We start from the raw sequence: 22,905 nt of genomic DNA on the forward strand, positions 1-22,905 counted from the left end.
TGAGTTTACTGAAGCAGCAAAATGCCTTTAAAGAATTTGTGCTTAATGTTTTAAAAGAAAACTAAACCTTATTTCTTTATTAAAATAATGTAAATATTCAACAATAAAAATTATTCTTTCCAAGCCTTTTACTATGATAATAGCTAATATCCCAGTCCTTTCTGTAACTTACAGACCTACCTGCAAACTCGTCATTTACTGATTCCCCTAAAACTTCTGTCCTGGTTGTTGTCTCCATCATCACCACCCTGTTATTTATAGCTGTAATCACAGCCGGCAAACCTGTCCCTTACCAGGAAAGCTTCCCTCCTTCTCACTCTGCCTTCACTGGATCCTGCTCTTTTGAACTGATCGGAACAAATGTAGCCACCCACCTCTAGGAGGAAAACTGAGCTGCAGCCCTGGTGAAACATAAAGTTTATTTGTCTAAAGTGACGCAAAAATTCTTCAAGAGCTCTTTGGCAGCAGATTATCTGGAAATCAGACCATGTGAGGGGGATTGGTGTACAAAAACCTCACCAAGATGCTGAGTTGCCCACAGGCTGAGTTCCCGAGACTCTGAAGTAAATGTGGGTGAAGGTTACTCGAGCTTGGATAACTCCAAGGAGAGCGCTTCAAACCGACCCGAAAGACAGGTACTTTATAACTTTGCTTTTAACGCAACGATATCTAAAGTACTTTATGAAATTTAGACGGATTCCTAGACGGCCGTCTTCAGAGCCTACCTCCCGAAGCCAGCAGATACCAGAGTTTCATTAACTTTCACTCCTCCTTGCTTCTTTCAACTTTGGTTATAAAATCTGAAATACTAATGATAATCTAAAATATGTGTACTATATTTTGTTTCATTTTAAATTAACTTTGAAAGTCATAGAGTAATTTCTAAAACATTGGGGAAATGCACATCTAACAAAGCTTTTTTGGGGAAAAAAAGATACTCTGATTTTTGGTGGAAGTTTGCTTTGATTTTTTTTTAAAACTTTTTATGCTTTTTCTTGCTTTTCTGATGTGACAGGCTCTCCTCTGACTTGTTCAGGCATTTGACTCCCAACATTTATAATTGCTGGACAAATGTCTGTAGCAGAACACATTATAACAATCTGAAATTAGAGATTTAACAGTCGCATAATTGTATTATGAATGTAAAGTTTACTTAAAATTTACAAAAAAGCATTAAACTATAAGAAAAAATAAAGAAGCAGAATCTGAAGCAATAAAAATCAAGGCAAACTGTTATTTATTTTAAAAGGGTAAAGTAAGCTTTATTAACCACATTAAGTCATATTTTAAAAGGTAAACTGTTCCAGTACAGTAAATTATCTAACTCAATGGGACAGATTTATTACAAGTAATAAATCTGAAGAGTATGTTGTATATATATTTATAGTCAATCATGTTTACTACTGAAACCAACTGGCTTGCTGGCTTAGTTTGCTAAGTAATATGGAAGTTTAAGCGAGGAATGCAATAAATATATAAATTAATATGTAAATAATCATGGAAAACATGTTTTGATGTGTTAAGAAAGCCTGAGGAGAAAAGGATCGTGCATTTAATGGATTTGGATTCTTAGAAATGTTGTGGAATTCTTTTAATGTGGGTTGTTAGCTGTCAGGCATTTTACCAGGAAAGGTCTCATTCACTTGGGCTTCATCTTCTGGTGCTTTTGATGAGTGAATTGACCGTAATTTTCTTGGAGAGTACTTTGTAAACTTGGCATATAGCAAATGACTGTTGCGAGTCCATTTTCTAATTGGACTGGATGTGATGAATTTCAAATGGTTACATAAATTAAGAAAAACTGCCCCAAAACTGGAATTTAATAAACCCCCTAAATTATTCCCACACATGGAAATGTGCAATGTATTTAAGCTCTTTCCTGCTTTCCTTCATGAAAATATAAACCACTGAGTTTTCATTAGGAACAGCAATAAGAGCCTAAAGAAATGTTCATTCTGTATCCTGCTGTCCTTTCTGAGGCTAATGTTTTAACTTTTTTCCAAAACTCTGCATTTGCAGCTCTGTTGATCTGGCAATCTGTATTTTATAGAACTTACACAACATAATGACACCTGTCTATGGGATAACTTGGAGCCTGAATAAAGGGGCTGCAATTTCGAGATAGCCATTAACAAGTCTCCCTCAAGGAAACATCATCTGGAAACAATGATGACTGTTTCTTTACTTTTTTTAGGAAAAAACATTACAAACATCAGTTGTGTGAATGCTGGCATTTATGTGCAGCCAGTCTTTGACTTGCGTCTGCAAACAGGTCTTTTACTTGAAACGTCGTGCCCATTAATTTGCCTTTACAGAGTCAGATCAAGGAACAGTGCTCTCTTTATTTGGTGATATTTGCTGTGTTATGACTCTTCCTTCGGGTTTATATAAATAATTTGAGGAAGAATACAAAAGGAATATCACTCCCTCTAAGCTTATCTGTTTCCTTGCACTACGTATGGACACTCTTGAGCCATAAAACGCATTTTCTTCCCCCGCCCTGTTCTTTAAATGACTGTCATCAATTTGGCAGCATTCCCACTACAATGCAATGCCTGTCTTCTCAATGATTTTTTTAAAGGTAAAATCTCTCTTTCCTGCTGACTTTTTAATTTCAGACTGAAACACGGATGAGACTATGACATAAAACTTGCAGTCCAGGTTTATATTCCCCCAATACTATTGCTTTCAGAAGCACTATTTCCACATCATACTTATATTTAGCCTTATCTGAGAATACAGGGGTTGACTGGAGAGAGCTCATTACTTATGCCATTTTTACTTTGGTAAGTAGCCTTTTATTCTCCCAGAAGGGCCATTGTCCCACTGGGACTACTTGTTGAGTACAGTTCTACTCTGGTTTAATAAGGATGTGAGCAAGCCCTTGGAGAACTGCAAATATGCATAGACAGGATCCATTTTGTTATCTACATATTGCAAGTTTCTTATAAAATACTCACATATTACAGTGACGTGTGAGAATACCCAATCCAGTTACGTTTAAAATCACTGGCACTGGGATCAGACCTGCTATGTATGGAAATAATTCACTGGATCCATTAATTTCAGTGGGTTTTGATCACTCTTTATCAAAAGGCAGTTTTGATTCTCTTAAGCTAGACTAGAGAAGCATAGCTCAAAAAAAAAAAATCCTGAAGAAATCAGTTTTCAGTTGTTGAGGGGTGGTCTAGATATCAGCTGATATCTGCTTTGCACCTAATACCTCTGGTTCTGGGGTTACCAGCAGCCCTACCAAAGCTGGGACTCTATCTTCTTAATATGTACTTATGAATATCCATTTTGAAATCTGAAATACAATCTGTCGCACTTGCTATCAGCTCACCTAATGGAAACAAGCTAATAGAAAAGGCTATTCTAGGTACTCATGTTTTAATGAAATCAGTATATGTGAACACATTCAAAAGGAAAAGGCATTAATTTTTTGAGTTATGAACTCTAAATATGACTCATCCATGACAAACAGCAGGTAAAATTCATCACCTAGGGCAATCTAGTTTCAAGATCTAACTGGCTGAAATTTCTATTTTTCTAACAACTCCTCACGGTATGGGAGCATCTGAGCTATCCCATAATAACTTTGATTAAAGCGTTACTCCTGGCCCGTGCAAAACCAGAGGGAAAATATGAAGCCTCCTTCACACCGCGCATGCAGCACACCAGGAACTCGCCAGCCCACAAAAGCCTGTCAAAAGGAATAATCTTTACAAGGTTCTCACTGCCACCCAGGTCATGTACCTCCCCTCCTCTGCAAAAAGACAGACTAGGGCTGCGTGAGGAAATGTGGGCGAAGACCAGAAATGTTGACTGTTAAATTTATCAGAGTGCAGTACCTGGAAACACCCAGGTACGTGGCGGTCGGGAGGGTCGTGGTTGATATTGTGGCTCAGAGGTGAGAACAGTACCTACAGATAGACAGCACAGCCTTTTCCTGCAGGGGAAATGTGATTTCTATCTTGTCATACAAACTTGCGTGATTTTCTAGATAAAAGTAATTTCCTTGGACTCTTTCCATTTACATACAACTGCCTGTATGAACTGCAACTTTACCGCAAGATGTAATATGCAGTCAAGCAGCTGTATAATTTTAACAATCTTAAATACTTTGTGATAAAAGTGAGTTTTAGGTCAAGTTAACAGAAATCATCTTTTTGTTTGATTCTATTTGCCAACACTGTAGGCTAACTTTTTCTCTTAGGGTTCAAAGTACTTTAATTCTTTGCAAGTGCTAGCATGTAAACGGACAGAAGGCGGCAGATGGAGGAGCAGTGTGACCGACAGTGGAAATGTGAGTTTTGCAAGAGGAATGCAGCTGTAATCCAGTGAGTGGCTGGTACTCGGTTTATAAAATTAGCACGTGAAAAAAAGGACATAATTTGTATGAAGTGAAACATATGCAAATATACAAATTCTGCAACTGTGTGAGTTAAAATGTATTTGCTCATGCGGAGACAAGTAATGACTTCTGTAGTCGTGCACAGTGAGGCTGAACAAGCCTTGTGCTGAGGAATTCAGGAAGTCACTGCTGCCCTACCTCAAATAAAGTATTCCCAGGTGACTTGAGGCATTAAGATTTGCCTCCCTTAAAGCATCTGGTACTTGCTGCACCTCAACCTAATTGTTTTAATCTCCTAGATGCATTAAAAGTCAATTTTCTCCTTTAAAAAAAATACAGAGAACAGGAGAATCATTTTGGTTTAGTGTGCTGGAAAGATTTGGTTTACTACATGGCAGAGCATTAACGGGAAGGGATTCCCGCACTGCCACGAGAGGTCCCTGCACGCCTCAAGAAATGCACAAGACGATGATACATCAGTTGTGCGGCTCCCTGCTCAGGAAGGAGCTGGATCCCAGGATAGGGATGCTCCTTGAGGATTGCTTTGATAGAGGCAATGGAGTTGGTTTTGTTCATCGGGGGATATACAGGTCTTTCACACCTGCAGTGCTGGTTCAAGTTTAGCTCTGTGTGGGAGTAACCAAAAATTATAATTTAATTAATATTTGGCTTTAATTAATATGTGAACTGTGTTGGTGGCTTCAGCCAAGCTTGTAGGAACACATGTCTTCAATTATCCATCCTAGAGTTTTCAACAAACAAGGAAAGCAGGGAACAGTTGTGGAGGACACGCTGCTTGTCACAGGGTGCTTCTCTGGGGCAGAGCCGAGGATCACTCCTCTTTGCTCGCTCTTTGTGCGAGGAGGAACACAATTTACAGGGCTGGCAGCACGGCACCTTGCACGTGCTCCTGGGCTGCACAGCGTTACGGAGATGAAAACTGCCCTTTAGAATAATCTCTGTTCAGAGCTACCAGAGAGAGAAAAGGCGTAGACACTTAGGGCGTCTCAAAGGAGCAAAGTCACATCTACAAAACACAGATCAAAACAGAATGAAGGCACAGCTATCTTTTCTTTTTTTTTTTTTTTTCTTCTGTAGCCAATTATGTTGGTGATAAGAAGCCAATGTCTACTTATGTAAGAGCAACCTTTGCAACAGCTCAGATTGAAAATAGGCAATAAACTGCCATTTCTTACATCATTCACTGTCATACTATCAGCTGTAACTACTGAGAGATGGGTGCACAGAGATGAAGTGGTGGCTGATGTGGGCAAAATCCTTCACGGTTAGCGTAATTTTCCCTGGATATCTTCCCTAATGGTCCTAGCATACTTCTCAACCCCAGGAGCTCTAGTTCTGCAGCTGTTTATGCTGTTTGTAGCAGTTACAATTCCTGCAGATAATTTTTTTGTTGTTGAATTGTAACAACAGGAGGGAAAGTACATTCTCTCACAGTTTTTTACAGTGTAATGAAACCTTCTGATTCTGTAACTGTTCTGTTTTCATGTGCCAACTATGCCACTGTGAACACCACTGCATAGCTGTAGAGGCCATCACTCCAGGGATTTCCCAGGGCAGCTGACAAGCTGTAATTCTTTCAGAAAGGAATAGTTCAAATTCCAGCTCAAGCCCTTGAAAGTTCACGCATCATTTTGCATTTTTGAGGCTCAAACTACTGAAAATTCTACAAAAATATTTCAAATGATGTGATATTTCTCTCCTGTGGTCTGTAAAGTACCAGAAGGGGCTTATTTCTGGATAAGACAACTATATTGATTGTCACAGATCCAGGAAATCAGCAATACATTCAACAACATCTCTTCAGTAAAGAAAGTGCCAAGAAGTATCTATGTGCAGAAATGAAGTGTTTTATAAATACAGTAAGAGTTTGTCTCAGTATGGAAAATTCAGTCTCATGAGATAATGCAGGTAAATCAACATCCTTTACTGCTTTCCCATATATGAGTAAGAGGTATAAAGTCCAGAAGGGCTCAGGTTACTTTTCCATATTCCTGCCTTGCCTTTAATGTGCTCTATACAAGGGGACGATTGGCTGTGGCTTTTCCTAGGATTTTTATTTTGCTGCCAGTGGTGGTAGGACTGTTTTCATCTACATAAGCTCTTTTGGGACATTTGGAAGGTTTCGGACTCCAAAGACATTCAGGTTTTATAGTCTTGCAGGTAAAACTGAAACTCCTGTTCTTTGCCGTAGTATTTTATTTTTTTTTTCTAGAACTCTGAAGATGTTTCAGTCTTTGTGGATGATTAACTAATGATAGCAAAGTACTGCTCTTGTAAGAATTCAGCATTAATGATGCACTGCTTGCTATATGATGAAAAGACCATTATCTGGGTAAAGACAGAGCGTAAGCCTGAAGAACTAGAGATTTCTGAAAGTTATAAACACCTTCAAGTTACTTCTATCATCTCGAGAACATCCTCCTGTTTGCTCTGCAGCTCTAACTTTCCTTCTCTTTCTGCTTGCACTGAGAAATGTTTCAGAGGTTTAACAAACTCTCTTTGCATAAAGCTGGGAAAAACTTGAGTATTAATAGCTCTGGCAATGAACAGATTCTGGCAATGAGCAAGTAAGATCCCCTCTCTGCTTTAGTTTTTCCAACAGTTAAAAGTGAAATAAAGCTGCTGCTTCTGCTAGGATGTGACAACGATATTTACTGCGGTAAAATGCTTTGAAAATGAAAAATTAGGTAATATGTGGTGGCATCGTGTAGATTGTGTAACACTTTGCTAGCTAGAAAGCAAGGTTACTACCCCAGGGAATTTACAGTACAGAGGATCAGCTCCTATTTCAAGATTTTATTGAGTAAAGGCAGCTGGGCATTTACATTTCCCGAACAAAGGAGCACAAAACAAAACATGACCCACTGAATCACAATTCTTTTTTCTGTTCTCTTTGTTCTGAAGGAAAAGTTAATTGTTTTATACTTTTTCTTTATTTTGGCATGGTTTATTTCCCCTGGATTACACTTCTAGCACATATGAAAAGGGCAGGGAAAACCAGAGATTCTCCCAGTGCCTATTTTTTTTGCGGGCAGTGGACAGCAGCACAGGATTAGTGCCCACTACCCTTCCCGGGACTGGAACCACAGCGTTAGCAGATCCAAACAGAATGAAAGATGCCTTTATTTCCCCAAGAAATTAAAACCAGGGATGAGTTTTGTCCTTTAGACCTGCGTGTTAGTTCTTTCTCAAAACAATCGAATTGAAGTTTCCTGATCTTTCCCCCCCCCTTGTTATTAGTGTTGACTGAGCCTCAAAAGTTAGTTGATGCAAAACCACTGAGATTTAAATACTTTTCTAAACTTTCGTTTAAGCCTTCTAGGTCTGCTGCTAAACATAGCAGACACTGTGGGATTTCTGAAGAAAGGTGGTCATGAAATATAATTTGTATATCCATTGTTAACTCATATTTGTTTAATTAATTCTTTTCCCTTCATGCTGGGTGAATCTAGAAATTGTTAGTAGAAGTCACAGGATGAATTTATGAAAATACAAGCCATGCTAAACTCTGCCCTCATTTTTGCAAACTGGGAGTTCCGCAATCTCCCTGGGTGTGAAACCGGTGTTCAGCGGGAGAAGGTGGTACCAGAAGACAGCAGGACTGTGACTGCCTGTGAGTTGTCCAACAATGCACAAAGTCCAGCAAATCTGCCTGAGAGGTTATAAGCCAGGTACACCGACTTCTGCTCTAGAAGAGGATGATTGCTTCCTTCCCTTCTCTGTACAAAATGGATTATCTGCTAAATGATTCACACTGCATGCTGTGATGGTTAATTACTTCCAAAAGTATTTTAATCACAGAATCTGTCAGCTGTAACTTGAAAGTTGCCAGCATCAGTAAGCCCTGTAACAGATTTTTAACTGTTTTTCATTTCTTAGATGGTGTTTGTGCCTTCAGTCTGATGGATTTAAATATGGAAGAAGAATTCTAAAATTTCTGGGAATAAAAGCGTGGGAAGACAAGCCACAAGGGGACTCTGTGCCACTGTCTGTCTGCAAGTGATCAGAACAAATCTCAGAAAAAAATGGAAAAAAAGGCAACAAGCAATGAGACTGAGCCACTGACTTCCAAGAAAGATGTCTCAGACTGTAACGAAGGAGAAGATTGTAAAGAGAACGGACTTCTGGTCAGGAACCCTAAATCTGCCCTACGGCTCGTGGAGGATGGCAATAAAGTCCATCCCAGCCAGGGAGATAAGGGGGAGGCAGCTCAGATCTCAAACGGTTATTCGGCAGTTCAGAGCTCTGTTCCCTGCAATGGGATGGGAGAGGTGGAAGATGCCCAGTGCACTGCCCCAGCAGCCACAACCACCACTACAACCACCACTTCCACCACCTGCGGACCAGAAGGCCAGCAGCAGCTGATGGAGCTAGAAGACAGAGAGACCTGGAGTAAAAAAATTGACTTTCTGCTCTCTGTCATCGGATATGCAGTGGATCTGGGAAATGTGTGGAGATTTCCTTATATATGCTATCAAAATGGAGGAGGTCAGTGACTAGTTCTGTTCCTTAATGCTGAACTTCCTTGCTCATAAATGGATAATTTAGTGGCTTATTTTAATATCATATACAACAAATGACCAAGGGGAAATTACTTTTCAAGCAGATTGAAAAACCTAAATATTGGGATAGGATAACTAGACACATCAAGGTGGAAGAAAAACTATTTAGCAAGATCTAAAAAATCAGTACAACTAGAAGCTGAGAACCAGTTACATGCAGAACCACTTTCCAAGAGAAAAGACTCAATCCCTGTCCCAAGGAGTATTTTAAAATCAGATAAACTAACACATCAAAACCAAATCATCAGGAATGCTAGGTCTTGGACTCACTGACATATCAGCCAAAATATAAATCTAATCAAGGAGATCTTATGTCCTTGTTTCCCTGATGTAACAAAGGCATTTTACTGAAGAAATTCATTAAATTATTTTAGCAGTACCCCATCTCACAATTGTATCCATTGTAGCCAGTACAGTCTTGGTGAATCCTGTGTTTACTCGTTACAGAAATGATAGAAGTTTGGCCTGGGTGTTGCTGCTTATTCACACTAATAAGTAGTTACTCTTAAAAGAAATCCCATGGTAATTCAGTGTGGCACACTGGCTAGGGAGGGAAAATGCATTTTCCCTGTGGGATAAAAGGAACTCTTGTTTATGGAGTGCTGGTACTGTTGGAAGAGAAGTTCTATGAAGAGTTCTACTCATCATCTACTTTCTTTTTTGCAGGAGCATTCCTCATTCCTTACACAATTATGGCCATCTTTGGAGGGATTCCTCTCTTCTATATGGAACTAGCACTAGGACAGTACCACAGGAATGGGTGTATTTCAATTTGGAGAAAAATATGTCCTATATTCAAAGGTAAAGAGAAATGGAAAATTACTAGGAACTTTCTGAATAACTGGAAGATTTTCCTATAAAGGTGAAATTTCTGAGAAGAAAATTAAAAAAAAAAAACCAAAACAAAGTAAGGCTTGTTCTACACAAGATTTTGGCTTTACAAAGAAAGCTTTCATAAAACTCTATGTACACCTGCAGACGTGTGTGTGTATTCTTGTATACACATATGACGTGCAACCCTCAAAGTGATTAGATAGAGGCCAGTCCACATCTCTGACCCAATGAAAACATATTAAAAAAAAAAATGTAATCAACAAAGTGCAAAATTCGTGAATCCAAGGTGAAATTAAAACCAGGAAAGAATAAGGATCTACTATTTCTATTACAAATATATTACAAAGAAATTATTCCCCATCTTCAGCCTGGTCTGTCGATTGCTATCCTACCACAGAGTCTTTTAGAGCAGAAGAACCTGTCCTATACGCTCGTTTACTCTTGCTCCCAGTGTTACAGGTCTGGTCTTGTCTTTTTTATTTACTGAGAGTGCAAGATGCCTGTTTCCAAATTCCAGGAATTTAGGAACAGATTGGAAAAAAATATGTAAGCATTTCTGTCTTGATTAAGGATGCTTTTTTGGAATCGGAGCCTGAGTGTTTCCAAAGCCACAAGAAATTCCAGTGTTGTAAACACTTGAGAGGGTACGTGTACCTCCTGCAGAGCTGCCTTAGACAGTTACTAATTGAAGTTGATGTGATAACCAATTCCTTCTTTTTTTTCTTTTTTTTTTTGGGGGGGGGGGCTTAAAACTTGCACTCACTTCATGTAATTATTTCCTGCCTTACTAGGAATTGGCTTTGCCATCTGTGTAATAGATCTTTACGTAGCCTCCTACTACAACACCATTATGGCTTGGGCCTTTTACTACCTCGTATCCTCCTTCACGGCGGAGCTGCCATGGACTAAGTGCACAAATGCTTGGAACACAGGCAACTGCACGAACTACTTCAGCAAGGACAATGTCAGCTGGTCCCAGCACTCCATCTCTCCCGCAGAAGAATTTTATACGTAAGTGCATGTAAGTGAGGACAGTAATATTAGAGAGAACGGTGGAACATGTAGCAAGCTTTACTTTGGAGGGGCAGCAGGGCTGTTTATTAATGGTACCCTTTTCTGAACTAGTCAAATAACTAAATACTTGTAGGTGTATGTAAGCTTAGGGTGTATAGGAGGGTACTCTATATTTTAGATCAGAGGTTCCTAACCATTTTCAGCTGTCATCACTTATCATTTATCATCACTGGTGTACCATTAATATCAAGATTTAATTAAAAAACAATAAATATTCAAAATGACATAACTCTGAAGGCTACTTATCAAGGCCTCAGGACAACTTGTAAGGCTCAGACCACAGTATGGGACAGTTCAAGGCATACTTAAGTATTTATTAAAAAAAATCTATGCTGTGTTTTTCTTTCCTCTTTCAGCCGCCACGTTCTACAAGTGCACAGGTCCAATGGGCTGGATGACCTGGGGGGCATTAGCTGGCAATTGACCCTCTGTTTATTGTTAATCTTCACCATTGTATACTTCAGCATCTGGAAAGGGGTCAAAACATCTGGCAAGGTGAATGCAAAAGCAAGACAAATCAACTTGGTACAGTATAGTCTAGCAGCGGTTCTAAAGGAGCCAATTAATTTGACAGAATTATCCCAGACTGTCTTCATGACAGGGATTATAGGCTCATGTATTTTGGAAGTGCAGAGTGACTCCTACTCTTATCCAAGTAATAGGTTACAACAGCAAGTCACATCACTGTTCTCTGGACAAGAACAACCCTGCCAAGAGAAAGCATGGGTACAGATGTGCAAACTGTCTGTTTACACACCTTCTGAGAAGTTCACATGAAGATGTTCTAAATGCTAAGAGCTATAATAAAAATAACTCATTCTTATTATCACCTGATAACTTTCTACCCATGGCTAATGCTGTCTTACTGTTTTCCCTTACAGGTGGTATGGGTGACTGCCACATTCCCTTACATCATACTCTTCATCCTGCTAGTGAGAGGTGCAACTTTGCCTGGGGCTTGGAGAGGTGTCCTCTACTACTTGAAACCTGACTGGCAGAAACTCCTGGCCACTGAGGTAAAAAAACATTTTAAAAGGGTAGAGATTGCTTTTAGCCTATCAGCCTGTATATACTTCAATGTCTATTTTCATCATAGAGCATGATTTAAACAGATGTCTGAGCATGGACTTAAAAGCCTGGCTTCATGCTCTTGTTTAAACACTCATGCTATTCTTTCCATAATTATAAAGATTTTTTTTAAAGTCTACCATCAATTTAGCTTGAACTAGTAGTGGGGTTCCCATATAGTGGTTGAATAGAATTAGTGATATGATTAGAAAGAAAATGAGTGACCAAACAATTTTTTGCCAGGAAAATGGTGAACAGCCTGACATGGAGCGAGAAGCTATGATTGCTGCTACACTGCAACAAAATCCTTTACCTGTGACAGTCATACTGAGCAAAATAAATTTACTAAGCCCTAACAACTGGATTAGCTGCAGGTTTTGGGGCTGACTTTACGTGTTTGGGCAGACTTTTTCACAGCCCAACGGTGTCCACAGTTGCCCGTATTTAAATAGTGCAAGTTACTAGAGTTCAAACTTCAGATCTCCATCCTGTGACGAGCTTTGGCAGCTAAGCCCAAGGAGAGTCTCTGTAGCCACTAACTACAACACAACTGAGTAACGCATGCGAGTGCATGTGGAGAAGGAGTAAATCAGTTAGGCCCGCACACACCACCAAGATGTGAATAGAAAGGAGGAATGAGGACAAGACCGAGCTAACCAACAAACCCAAAGCATTCCAGTCTCTGATTCAGCTTTGAACTCCGTGGATGACAAGCAGTCCATCAGGCTCAAGGCCACACTTACTTCACTGCCTATGAAAGTGTCTAGTGAGGAGGGTGATGGAAAAACCCCAAAGCAATAAATACTACAAATACAAAGATTAAAAATTCTAATGTTTGCAAGTCTGCTGCTGCCCAGCTGATATGGGGAGTTTTGAATGAAGAGGAAATGAAAAGACACCAGTCTCTGATAAAGCAGCCTCTCCAATAAGGGACCACATCTTCTGAAAAAGCAATAAAGGGCATTGATATTGTATTGGATGTATCTGAAGTGAGGACAACAGATCGCAATCTGTGTGCTGGACGATGACAGAGCTGTCTGTGGATGATACAGGATGGCCTCACGATGGAAGAGAATATTAGAAATGAGTTGTAATGAACTCCATGTTTCAATCAAAAGAGGATAAATGAATGACTTTCACCTTCAGAAAGAGAACTGATATTGTACTTTAGGAACACTACTCATTAAGGCTGTGGCCACTTTTCAAGTACAACAGGCTTTTCATAACAAGATCATCACACTTGCATCTGTCATGGCTACAACAAAGCTGAATTGAGTCCTAAGGACTAGAACTGCACCCACACTGTCATGTATTTCCATTAAGTGTAGGAAAAATATGAGCAGCAATCATCTACTACTTAGCCTGGAGGACACAGAGCCAAACAAGGGACTATTCCATAGCGCACACGGTTTGGAAGAACATGGGCCAAGCTCACTGCAAAATCATGGATAGAACACTCTCTATACCTAACAAAAGTTGTGTTAAACTGATTCCTGACAAATTGCTGTGAATTAATCTAAGGTGCTGTCAGAAGTGAAACTGCCTGTGAGTACTTAGAATAGTGTAAAAAGCTACAATAAGCACAGCACAGGCACTAAAATTATAGTGGATATTTACAGCCCTCACAGATCTACAATAAATATTTATATTTCAACATGCCCTCTTAACAAAATGTTTGCTAGATCAGTACTAGAATATAGGCAGGCTAGTGAAACATGTTTCTGTAGGGCTATGTGATATTCTGAATATGTCGAACTCATTTGATCTGTTTCATGTCATTTTTTCTTGATCTTCAATATTTTTCAGGTTTGGGTGGATGCAGCAGCTCAGATTTTTTTCTCCCTTGGTCCAGGCTTTGGGGTCCTATTGGCTTATGCCAGCTACAACAAATTCCATAACAACTGCTACCAGTGAGTTCTACCTTATCCTATACATAAAATCAAATTAGTAAAAGTAGCTGTGGCTATTTACAAAAAAGGAACACTGTGCTGGTGAAAGGCACTGTAATAATCAGACCTGTGTACATACAAATCAGAAGCAGAACAGAGCAAAAGTCCTTATCAAAAGAACCTGCAATCTAAAACATTTCTTCCGTTCTGAAGAGAGATAATCTCTACCAATTACAGCAAGGAGTCTAAAATGTAGAAACTTGCCACAACAAAATGGACTAAACCCCTGCCAAACGATCACATTATTATTATTTAATCTCAGCAGTCAGTTAGGAAATTGAGAGTCTTGAGCTGAAAGGCAATTTATAGTTGTTTCCTTGCTGTCTTAAAAAATTCTATTTATAAGTTGTAAAATAAAATTCTCGATTCTTTACTGTTCCTGTAGTAATTCCTATTTTTTTAAAACACCAGTACACATCCAGGATTCAATCCAGTGTCAGACTAACGTTACAGAATGTTTGAAATTGAAGAAGAAAAAGTAGTCATGTCTTTTGTTTCTTTCTTTGCAATCAGCTGCTTGTTCTTTTCATTGTATTCCCCTAGTTTTTGTAGGAGTCTATCCAGATCCGTAACTTATTCCATCTGGTAGTAAACTATCCTTTCTAGCAGATGCCGATTCCCTGATATGAGCTAGGTCTTGTGTTGCAGAGATGCTCTGGTTACCAGTACCGTGAACTGCGTGACTAGTTTTGTGTCTGGATTCGTCATTTTCACTGTGCTGGGATACATGGCTGAGATGAGGAATGAAGATGTATCAGAAGTTGCCAAAGACACTGGTAGGCTAACGTCTTGTACACGTCTCTCAAACTGCTTCTAAGACAGACTATATTTGTATATTATTTTCTAGATTGAGAACAGCCCAAGTTATGCAAAATATTTAGTATATATCAGGATATTTACTTTATGATAAGGGCACTGTTATAAATATACAGTACAGCTAAAAAATTCTTCCATAAAGACAGCATATAGAAACCATATTGCATGCAGCTTCACAGACGCGGTGATAACTGCACACTGCAAAACAGCCTAGGGGGACAAGTTTTCCCCTGGAAGACAACACGGTACAGTGCAACAGCCTGTCCTCCTCGCAGCAGTACGGCGCTGACGATTATCTCTGTTCTAATATCAGGACCCAGCCTTCTCTTCATTACGTATGCTGAGGCCATTGCAAACATGCCTGCTTCTACTTTCTTTGCCATCATCTTTTTCCTGATGTTGCTCACGCTGGGATTAGACAGCACGGTGAGTAGACAGTACGCAAGACAGTGAACCTCTCACATATTTGGTGTACGGCCTCACCCCCCCCCCCCATGCAAATGTCAGAAGAAACAGAATTACAAATATTGCACTATCACTAAAGCATTTAAAGCATGATTGGCATCTCCGTGTGCCTTCTGTAAGACAGCAACCATTACTCCGATTTTGACCTAAATAGGTCTAAATAAAATTAAATTCTTTGTCAGTGTCATACTGTGACAATTTGTAACAGACCTGGAAACACAACCAAAGCACTTGATTCATAAATTCCTAGTGGACTGCAGCCTTCCAGGCTCCCTCTCTTGTACTTGTAAACTTCACAAAGCAATTATTAAATTCTGGATTTTTTTCACACTAATTGGATTTAAAAGGTGGGAACTGGAGGTGGCCAAAAAGGAAATGTTCGAGATGCAAAAGGGAGATGTTCTACAAACTTGCCACGTGAGCCTCTTTTTTCGGATTGAGAACCAGCTCCTTCCAGGACAGCTGAACTCAGCTGATTGCACAATCTTGGTTCTACTGAGCCACCTACCCCTTATCAGCACCTATTACTTGCAATAGAGAACTTATCTGGATGATAGGCACTTCCTACTGATACCTGAAAACTAAATCCCCACCTTGAAGAGTTTAAAAGTTCTGAAGAAAGACTGTCTGAACAAGTCGCACCAACTCTACAGGCAGAATAAAGCACCAGCATTTCAATGCTTTAAAGCTCCTTTAAGCATTGAAACCCACTTTAAAGCAGGTAAAACTGCCCTCTATTTTCCAGTGATGTTTTCCATGCTTTTCAGTTTGCAGGACTAGAGGGAGTGATTACTGGAGTACTGGATGAATTCCCACATGTCTGGAGCAAACGCAGGGAATTGTTTGTCCTTGGTCTGACCATTGTTTGCTTTCTGGGGTCATTAGCAACTTTGACATTTGTAAGTATTTTACCCACCCCTCAGCTTTCCTTACGGGCAGTTTCCTGCAAATGACATCTTGGAGAGGGTAGTGCTTTTTGAAGAGAGTTTCAAGAAATCAGATTAAATCTCCAGCCTGTTTTCTTTACGCTTTAGAAATCTATTTTTTAGAATTAACATGAACAGTATCTCTCACTAGGAAATGCCTTGCAAAACGATCCCATTGCAATTCAGCAAAACTCTGATGTGCCATACATCATAAATGATGCAGCCGCTGCTCCCGCTGCTGAATTAGTAAGCAATCTTCCACATTTTGTACGTGGCTTACTTCTTGTTCGCAAAAACTCCATGTTTAAAAAAAAAAAAAAAAGAATTGTTACCTTCATTGTTGCAATGTTCGAAATGTATTTTGAATTAAAAAAAAATAGTAAAAAATTATCTGCTAGAAAATGCTGTAATGGACTGTTGCTGTTTTCCCGAAATTTCTAGCAATGAATTTCCTGGATCCTCCTCATCAAATCAGGCCAGAAATCACCATCAGTCACACCAAACAGTCTCTGTGGGGCTTGTGGCATTTCATTTTCACAACAAGCACCATTTTAACTAATAAGTGTAATGATCATAAGGGACAAGGAAAAAATACTTGGCTTTCCTGTCACATTTCACGCCACTTGCTCATTTATGTGCAACTTCCTTCTCATTTAAAGCATTTGCTGTAAAAGGAGACTTAGTTCCTCTCTGACACACAATGCTCTCCTCCTTCATGATTCCAGATCCCAAATGGAAAGCAAGCAAAGTTAACACCTTATTTATTTCCTGTCCAGTAACTATGACTCAAGTTGGAGGAAGAAGATGCCATCACAGAAGTCATGCAAAAAGCCATCCCATCAAATCTCACTTGTTCATTAAAATCCAGCAGATTCTGTTTTAGCTTTTCTGCATGGCAGCTCCACTGGTGAAATATGTTCATGGAGAGCGAGCAGAACATCAGCACGCTCAAGGATTTCACTGGCAGGAACAGCCACAAAGCAACAGAACTGACTGAATTACCCATCTGTGAACACTCTGCTCCAGATGAAGGCAATAATAAATAGACAGCTGTATTACAGGATTTCTCTCACTGGATCTTTGGTTCACTGATAATATGATCTCTTTCCTAGGGAGGCGCGTATGTGGTAAAGCTGTTTGAAGAATATGCCACTGGTCCAGCTGTCCTAACTGTTGTGTTTCTGGAAGCAGTTGCGGTGGCCTGGTTCTATGGTACGTACGCTGCCACACCAACAAACATTGCTAACCCAAACTCCTGAGCTTCTGCAGAGAGGATCACTTGTGTCTCCGGAAAAAAAGTTTACAAAACCTTTTTATAAACCCACTGATTACCCAATCTGTGAGAATTATTAACTGTTCTCTGACAGAAGTACAGTTGACATCTAAAAGTAACAACAGCTGTAATTCAGACTAATCAAGGATTTAACATAAATGAGTTATAGGAATAAAACAGCCTTTCATGATGGATTCTGAATTTATTTGCTGTGCATACAAAATGCTGTACATCTACTTACGAGCAACTTGTATCTGCTGTCACTTGTATCTCTCCTGCCTCTCATCTCCACAGGCATCACCCAGTTTTGCAACGATGTGAAAGAAATGCTAGGCTTCACCCCAGGCTGGTACTGGCGAGTCTGCTGGGTAGCAATTAGTCCCATCTTCCTTCTGGTGAGTTTTCTTTATTGCTTTTTCTTTCCAGCACAAGAAAACTACCACTGAAAAATGCAGTTTTTTAGACTTCTAAAACCTTCATTACAGAACTTTCTTGTGAAGCTCTTCAGTAACAATTCTTGTTAAATCAGACAGGTTCAATTAGTGAAAAATCCAATGCAATGCTGCAAGGTCTTGTTACTAAATCACTATTTTAAGGATTTTTGTAGATGAGCTACATAAGTAAGACTGGGTTCTGAATAACTCCTCTCCTTCTCTCTGCTGAAGTTACTTTGTTTTGTTGCTTTATATTTACCTCAGCAAAATGAAACAATAAAAGATGATGATGAAACATACTGTCTGGGGAGAAAAACCAAGATAAGTAAATGTTCTGTCTCAGCAACTGCTGACTGAACTTTAGAATACTCCACTTAAAATTTACATCAGTTAAATGCAACCTTTATAAATCTATAATTCAGAATTGGAAATACTGTCCCAATGTTTGACTCAGCAGTACTATTCATAGCATTTTAACATAAAGTGTTCATTTCCTGATCCAAAATTAGTTCATGCTATCTTTTATTGTTACTACCCTTAGTGGGAGCAGAGCAGGTCAAGATGGGAGTTTATGAAGCACAGAATGTAGATTTAAGACCTACAGAGTGAATTCAAAACACTTGTAATGATCAGTGTATAATTAGCAGATTTTCATTTTATTACTCCTAGAAAAAGAAGGGACGAAAAGGCTATAAATACAAGTGTGACACCACAAATAATTTTCATACTACTGTCCTCTTTGCGATTCTAAACCAGTAAAATAAACAGAGAGGAATTCAGCTCTGGTGATGTGGTTACTAGGCAGAGCTATTTGTATTCTCTGTGGAAATTAAACTAAACTAAGGAAAGCCCAGAAGGTAGTATGTTATTTTTGTATGGAAATTTTGCTGGTAATCCTGATCTGATGATGATACTCTGGAAAAAAGGGAGTCAGACATCCTTCCAAGGACAGTCACAAATATTATTCCTGCAATATTCAATTAAAAGTATTTGTTGTTTCATAAGAAATTTGATATGCACAGGAAAATGATCTGACAGCATTAATTGAGCTGATGCCAAGCGTGCTCTATCCAAACTAGCAGTAACATTTGTAAAAGCTACTGAAGAACTGAAATGCTATGGGAAAATATCACAGAAAAGATAAAATGTGTAGAAAATAAGAAACAGTGGGAAAAAATGGAATCTGTATAGCTTATCACAGAGAAAGCAGAAAGCTAAGGTCATTACCACAGGTAAGTACTTTAACAGTATTTGAAAGAGCATTAAAAGGGTCAACAACCCAATAAAGAACAGTATAAACCACCACCACCACAGTGGCTGCGAGTTAAATTCAGGCAAAGCAGAAGTGACACTGATCATGATTAAATATGGGACAAGCAGCTAAAACTGTACACTTCCCATTGCTGGTGGCCTAAAATTAAGATGATGCCTTTCTGGAAGGGGTACTTTAGCTAGAATCAAGTTATAGGGCTCAATACAAGGGTAACTGGATGAAATTCTGCACATTGGTATCAATCAATCTGATTTTGTCTATCTAACATCTTTTTTTTCCCCCTTTAAATGTACAAGTGTGGTCCTGAATTTTCTCTCTAATGTTTCTTAGGCAAGAAACCATACCATGTGTATTTATGGAATAAGCAATCCACGTGAGAAATTTTACTGAGTTCCTTTCAGTTACTGGTTGGGCTACACCCAATCCATACTGTCATTTAGGATTTTTTTCAGTGTCGACACATAATTAATCCTTCTTGAGCCCTACTCGGTTTTTTCAGTTCGATGCTACGCTGGGACACAGAGTTCCCTAAAGTAAGCGTGTGCCATCAAAAGACATGTATTCATACTTCCCTCTTTTTCTTTTTCAGTTCGTCACTTGCAGCTTTCTGTCCAACCCTCCTGAGCTACGGCTTTTTGATTACAGTTATCCCTACTGGACCACAGTAGTGGGTTATTGCATAGGCACCTCTTCTATCATCTGTATTCCAATCTACATGGTTTATCGGTTGATCATCACTCCAGGAACACTTAAGGAGGTATCCACGATGCTCTGTTGCTTCTATTTGACTGTCAGGAAGGAGGTGATTCCTATAAATATTGCATGTGGATATTTCTAGGGTCTGATGACCTGGGACTTGAGGATTATTGCTGTTCTGTTCCTAGCCAGCTGATAGCTAATTATCTTCTGCCCATTCTGAGTGATTCACAAATCTCCCCAGGTCTGAGGCCGCTGACATATTCATGTCAAATAGTAAATCAAGTAATTTTTTTTTAAGCTCTGGTGAACTAGAGGCTTTTCTTAGAAATCACACAGGACCCAGTATCACATGAAAGATCGGTTCCCTTGGGTATACGTGTAAGAACAAGTTTCTTTTTCTCTCCCACACTTAGCAAGATTTCTCTGCCACAAATCTGTGGCAGCCAGTGATGACATTTTTGGGATTTCCTGTAAGTTCACATAAATACCAGTTCAGAAAGAATATGTTCAGTTGGCTCAGGGTATCCAAGTCCTAAAGCATTAATATGACATCTGTCAAACTTTGATTCACATTATATGTCACAAATAATTAAAAAAATAACACTGTGCACTTCTATAGCACCTTACCTCTTCATAGTGCTGAGATAACCAAAACATCCTTGTGTGGTTCAAGAGGTAGAACTCAAACCAGAGAAATATTTTTATTATAAATCTCTTTCCAAATGGCTGTCCTGTTACATATTATCTCTAAAATGAGTAAGTTTCTAATATTGATTTCTTTCCAACAGCGTATTCTGAAAAGCATTACTCCAGAAACAGCTACAGAAATTCCTTTTGGAGACATCCGCATGAATGCAGTATAAGCTAACCTGTTTTCTGGGGGAAGAGAGGGGGAGCACAAAATCTAACTTCCCCCATACTCTTCCCCCCCCCCACCACCAAAGAATTACATTTCCAGCCAAGACAACAAATGGAGGAGTTTTCTGTGGAGGTTGCATCACTGACAACGGGCATTTGGAAACACAATGCCTCCAGCACATTAATCCAAGCAATTCAATTAAATCTACTGTGCACGTCTAACCAGACTGAACTGCCTGAGAACTAACTCATTCTGGAAACACGAGGATGTCTGTGTGCATGAGAATACCGCTACTCCACGCCTGGGCACTGGGGCTGTTTGAAAGTGTGTGTGATTGCATAAGCCACTATAGGACGAGTATCAGCGGGTAGGATTAGGTGTAGAATCCCAAGTCTGTGGCAGTACTCCTGTATCTTCCTCAATGTGATCGTTTGTACTGGGCAATGTCGTATTCGCTTATAAGGTTCTAATTGCTTAAACTACATTGAAAAACACAAAAATATTTCCAATAGCCATACGTTACTCGAGTAACACAGGGTTTTATAAACTAGAAAATAGTCAATCCTTCAATCCCTCAGTTTGTAGTGGAGTAGACAGAGAAAGAGGAAATAATCCTGAGCAGCACTATATACAGCTCTGCATACATTAACATACACATTTGGTTGCATTTTGTAGATGGTAACAGTTTCTATTGTTTCTTGCATACAAATACTACAAAAGCATTTTTTGTAATGTTGTAGGTTTCACTTTCCCTTAGTCCCAATCAAGCCACAAAACCTCATCATGGCTTACTTGACAAGTACCTAAGTTGCTAGCACTTCCTAAACTCTTTTCATAATAAGCTAGATATTCACAAAATTATTGTCCTGACAGACTGAACATACCCAAAGAAACTACAGACCAACAATGAATTTTTTTTTTTAGTTCCAATGCCAAAACCTAAAAATCTTAAAGATCTGCTTCTCCACTTTGTTTTATTTTACGTTTGGCTTTTTTTTTGGTTGGTTGTTGTTTTGTGGTTTTGTTTTGTTTAATTTAATTTCACACCTGAAATTTGCTGGAGCCTGTGGCTTTTTCTATTCTTTCCTAGTACACCACTGAAGTTTAGAATAATCCTTTTGGCTGGCTGACAAAAGTACATTTAACAAACTATACAAACCTACTTTGAAGATTTGCTAGCTCACATTGTAATATGAACACATTTGGATTTTCACTCTGAAGAAAAAAAGGAGGGCATTTTTTTTTTTTAACAAGTTCAGCAGGATTGATTCTCATCAGAACCATTTATAATAAATTTCGAGGCACTGATATGCAAATTAACTTCCATGCACATACTAACCTCTTTCTTTATATTATATGCATATACACACTCTTCAAATGTAACTGCCCTTCAACCTGACTGCAACTGCCAAGTCAGTTGGAGGACAAGAGTTTTGCTGCAGTTATGTAGAAGCTTAGGTAAACCTCAGTAGTTGTCAATTTATGTAAAAACTTGCATTGTATTTTTACTCTACCACATAGATTATAGCGAAAGTAAAATAAAATAGAGGATAAAAGTCTCTTTTGTATCTCATGGTCTACCTAGGTAACATACTGCTAAAATTAACAAGGTTATATATGCATTCATAGCAGCAGGCAGTAAACCTCTTGAAGAGTTTACATTGGCACAAAGAATTTACCATATTAGAGGAAAGCAGGGATGGTGTGTTTGCCTTTTGAAATGTTTTCATTGCTTCCGCCAAGGTTTTTCTCCCTTGGGTGTGCAGGCACCTCCTGGAAGGCCTCTTACACTTCAGCTATTGACTTGAGTTCACTTAAGTCTCAAGCCCAACTTCAAGTAAGGAAATAACTTGAAGGGACAAAGACTGTTCTTTTGGAACTACAAACAAAAGACTCCTAAACTATTTTTAAAAAGGGAATATGTTCTTTCATTGCCACTAGAAAAAAAAAACCCCATCATAAATCTGTCTTACTGGACAGTTACTCCAAAGAAATAGTTTTGTAGCTCAGCCTCTAAATATTTGAAAACTATTTCCAAAACTGGCTTCACTGTAAGGAAAAGAGGAACAGCCTGGGAATTCTTTTAATATTGGAAAGTCCTTTAGTTATTAAGCTACCAATCAAAAAATCAGGTTTAATAGAGAAATTTTTGTTATTAACTCATTAATTTAAAAAATACATGTGACACGTCAATGTAAGATGAATAAGATACTTGTATGTATCCACTACCAAGTGTGGGAAATAAAGGAAAAAAACCCTACCCAGCTTCTCCATTCTTCAGACTAGTGTTCAACTAAT

The 22,905-nt window shown here is 38.9% G+C and overlaps 1 protein-coding gene across 1 annotated transcript; it reads left to right on the plus strand.

The window, feature by feature from the left end:
* The first annotated feature begins 306 nt into the window (after nucleotides 1-306).
* On the plus strand, nucleotides 307-22,166 carry SLC6A4 (solute carrier family 6 member 4). The gene is made up of 14 exons (XM_010301504.2): nucleotides 307-635; nucleotides 8,255-8,863; nucleotides 9,604-9,738; nucleotides 10,563-10,782; nucleotides 11,202-11,340; nucleotides 11,727-11,861; nucleotides 13,720-13,823; nucleotides 14,511-14,638; nucleotides 14,992-15,104; nucleotides 15,911-16,042; nucleotides 17,182-17,281; nucleotides 17,637-17,737; nucleotides 19,639-19,806; nucleotides 20,537-22,166. The coding sequence occupies exons 2-14, from the start codon at nucleotides 8,401-8,403 to the stop codon at nucleotides 20,609-20,611; spliced, it is 2,013 nt and encodes a 670-aa protein (XP_010299806.1). The 5' UTR covers nucleotides 307-635; nucleotides 8,255-8,400; the 3' UTR covers nucleotides 20,612-22,166.
* The last annotated feature ends 739 nt before the right edge of the window (nucleotides 22,167-22,905 follow it).

The sequence above is a fragment of the Balearica regulorum genome, chromosome 19 (genome assembly GCF_011004875.1).
Source record: "Balearica regulorum gibbericeps isolate bBalReg1 chromosome 19, bBalReg1.pri, whole genome shotgun sequence".
NCBI classification, from domain to species: Eukaryota; Metazoa; Chordata; class Aves; order Gruiformes; family Gruidae; genus Balearica; species Balearica regulorum.

Coding starts and splice junctions, on each gene's coding strand:
- SLC6A4 (XM_010301504.2), top strand. CDS start 8,401: ATGGAAAAAAAGGCAACAAGCAATGAGACTGAGCCACTGACTTCCAAG. Junction 10,783..11,201: donor CCCGCAGAAGAATTTTATAC/GTAAGTGCATGT, acceptor TTCCTCTTTCAG/CCGCCACGTTCTACAAGTGC. Junction 14,639..14,991: donor AGAAGTTGCCAAAGACACTG/GTAGGCTAACGT, acceptor TTCTAATATCAG/GACCCAGCCTTCTCTTCATT.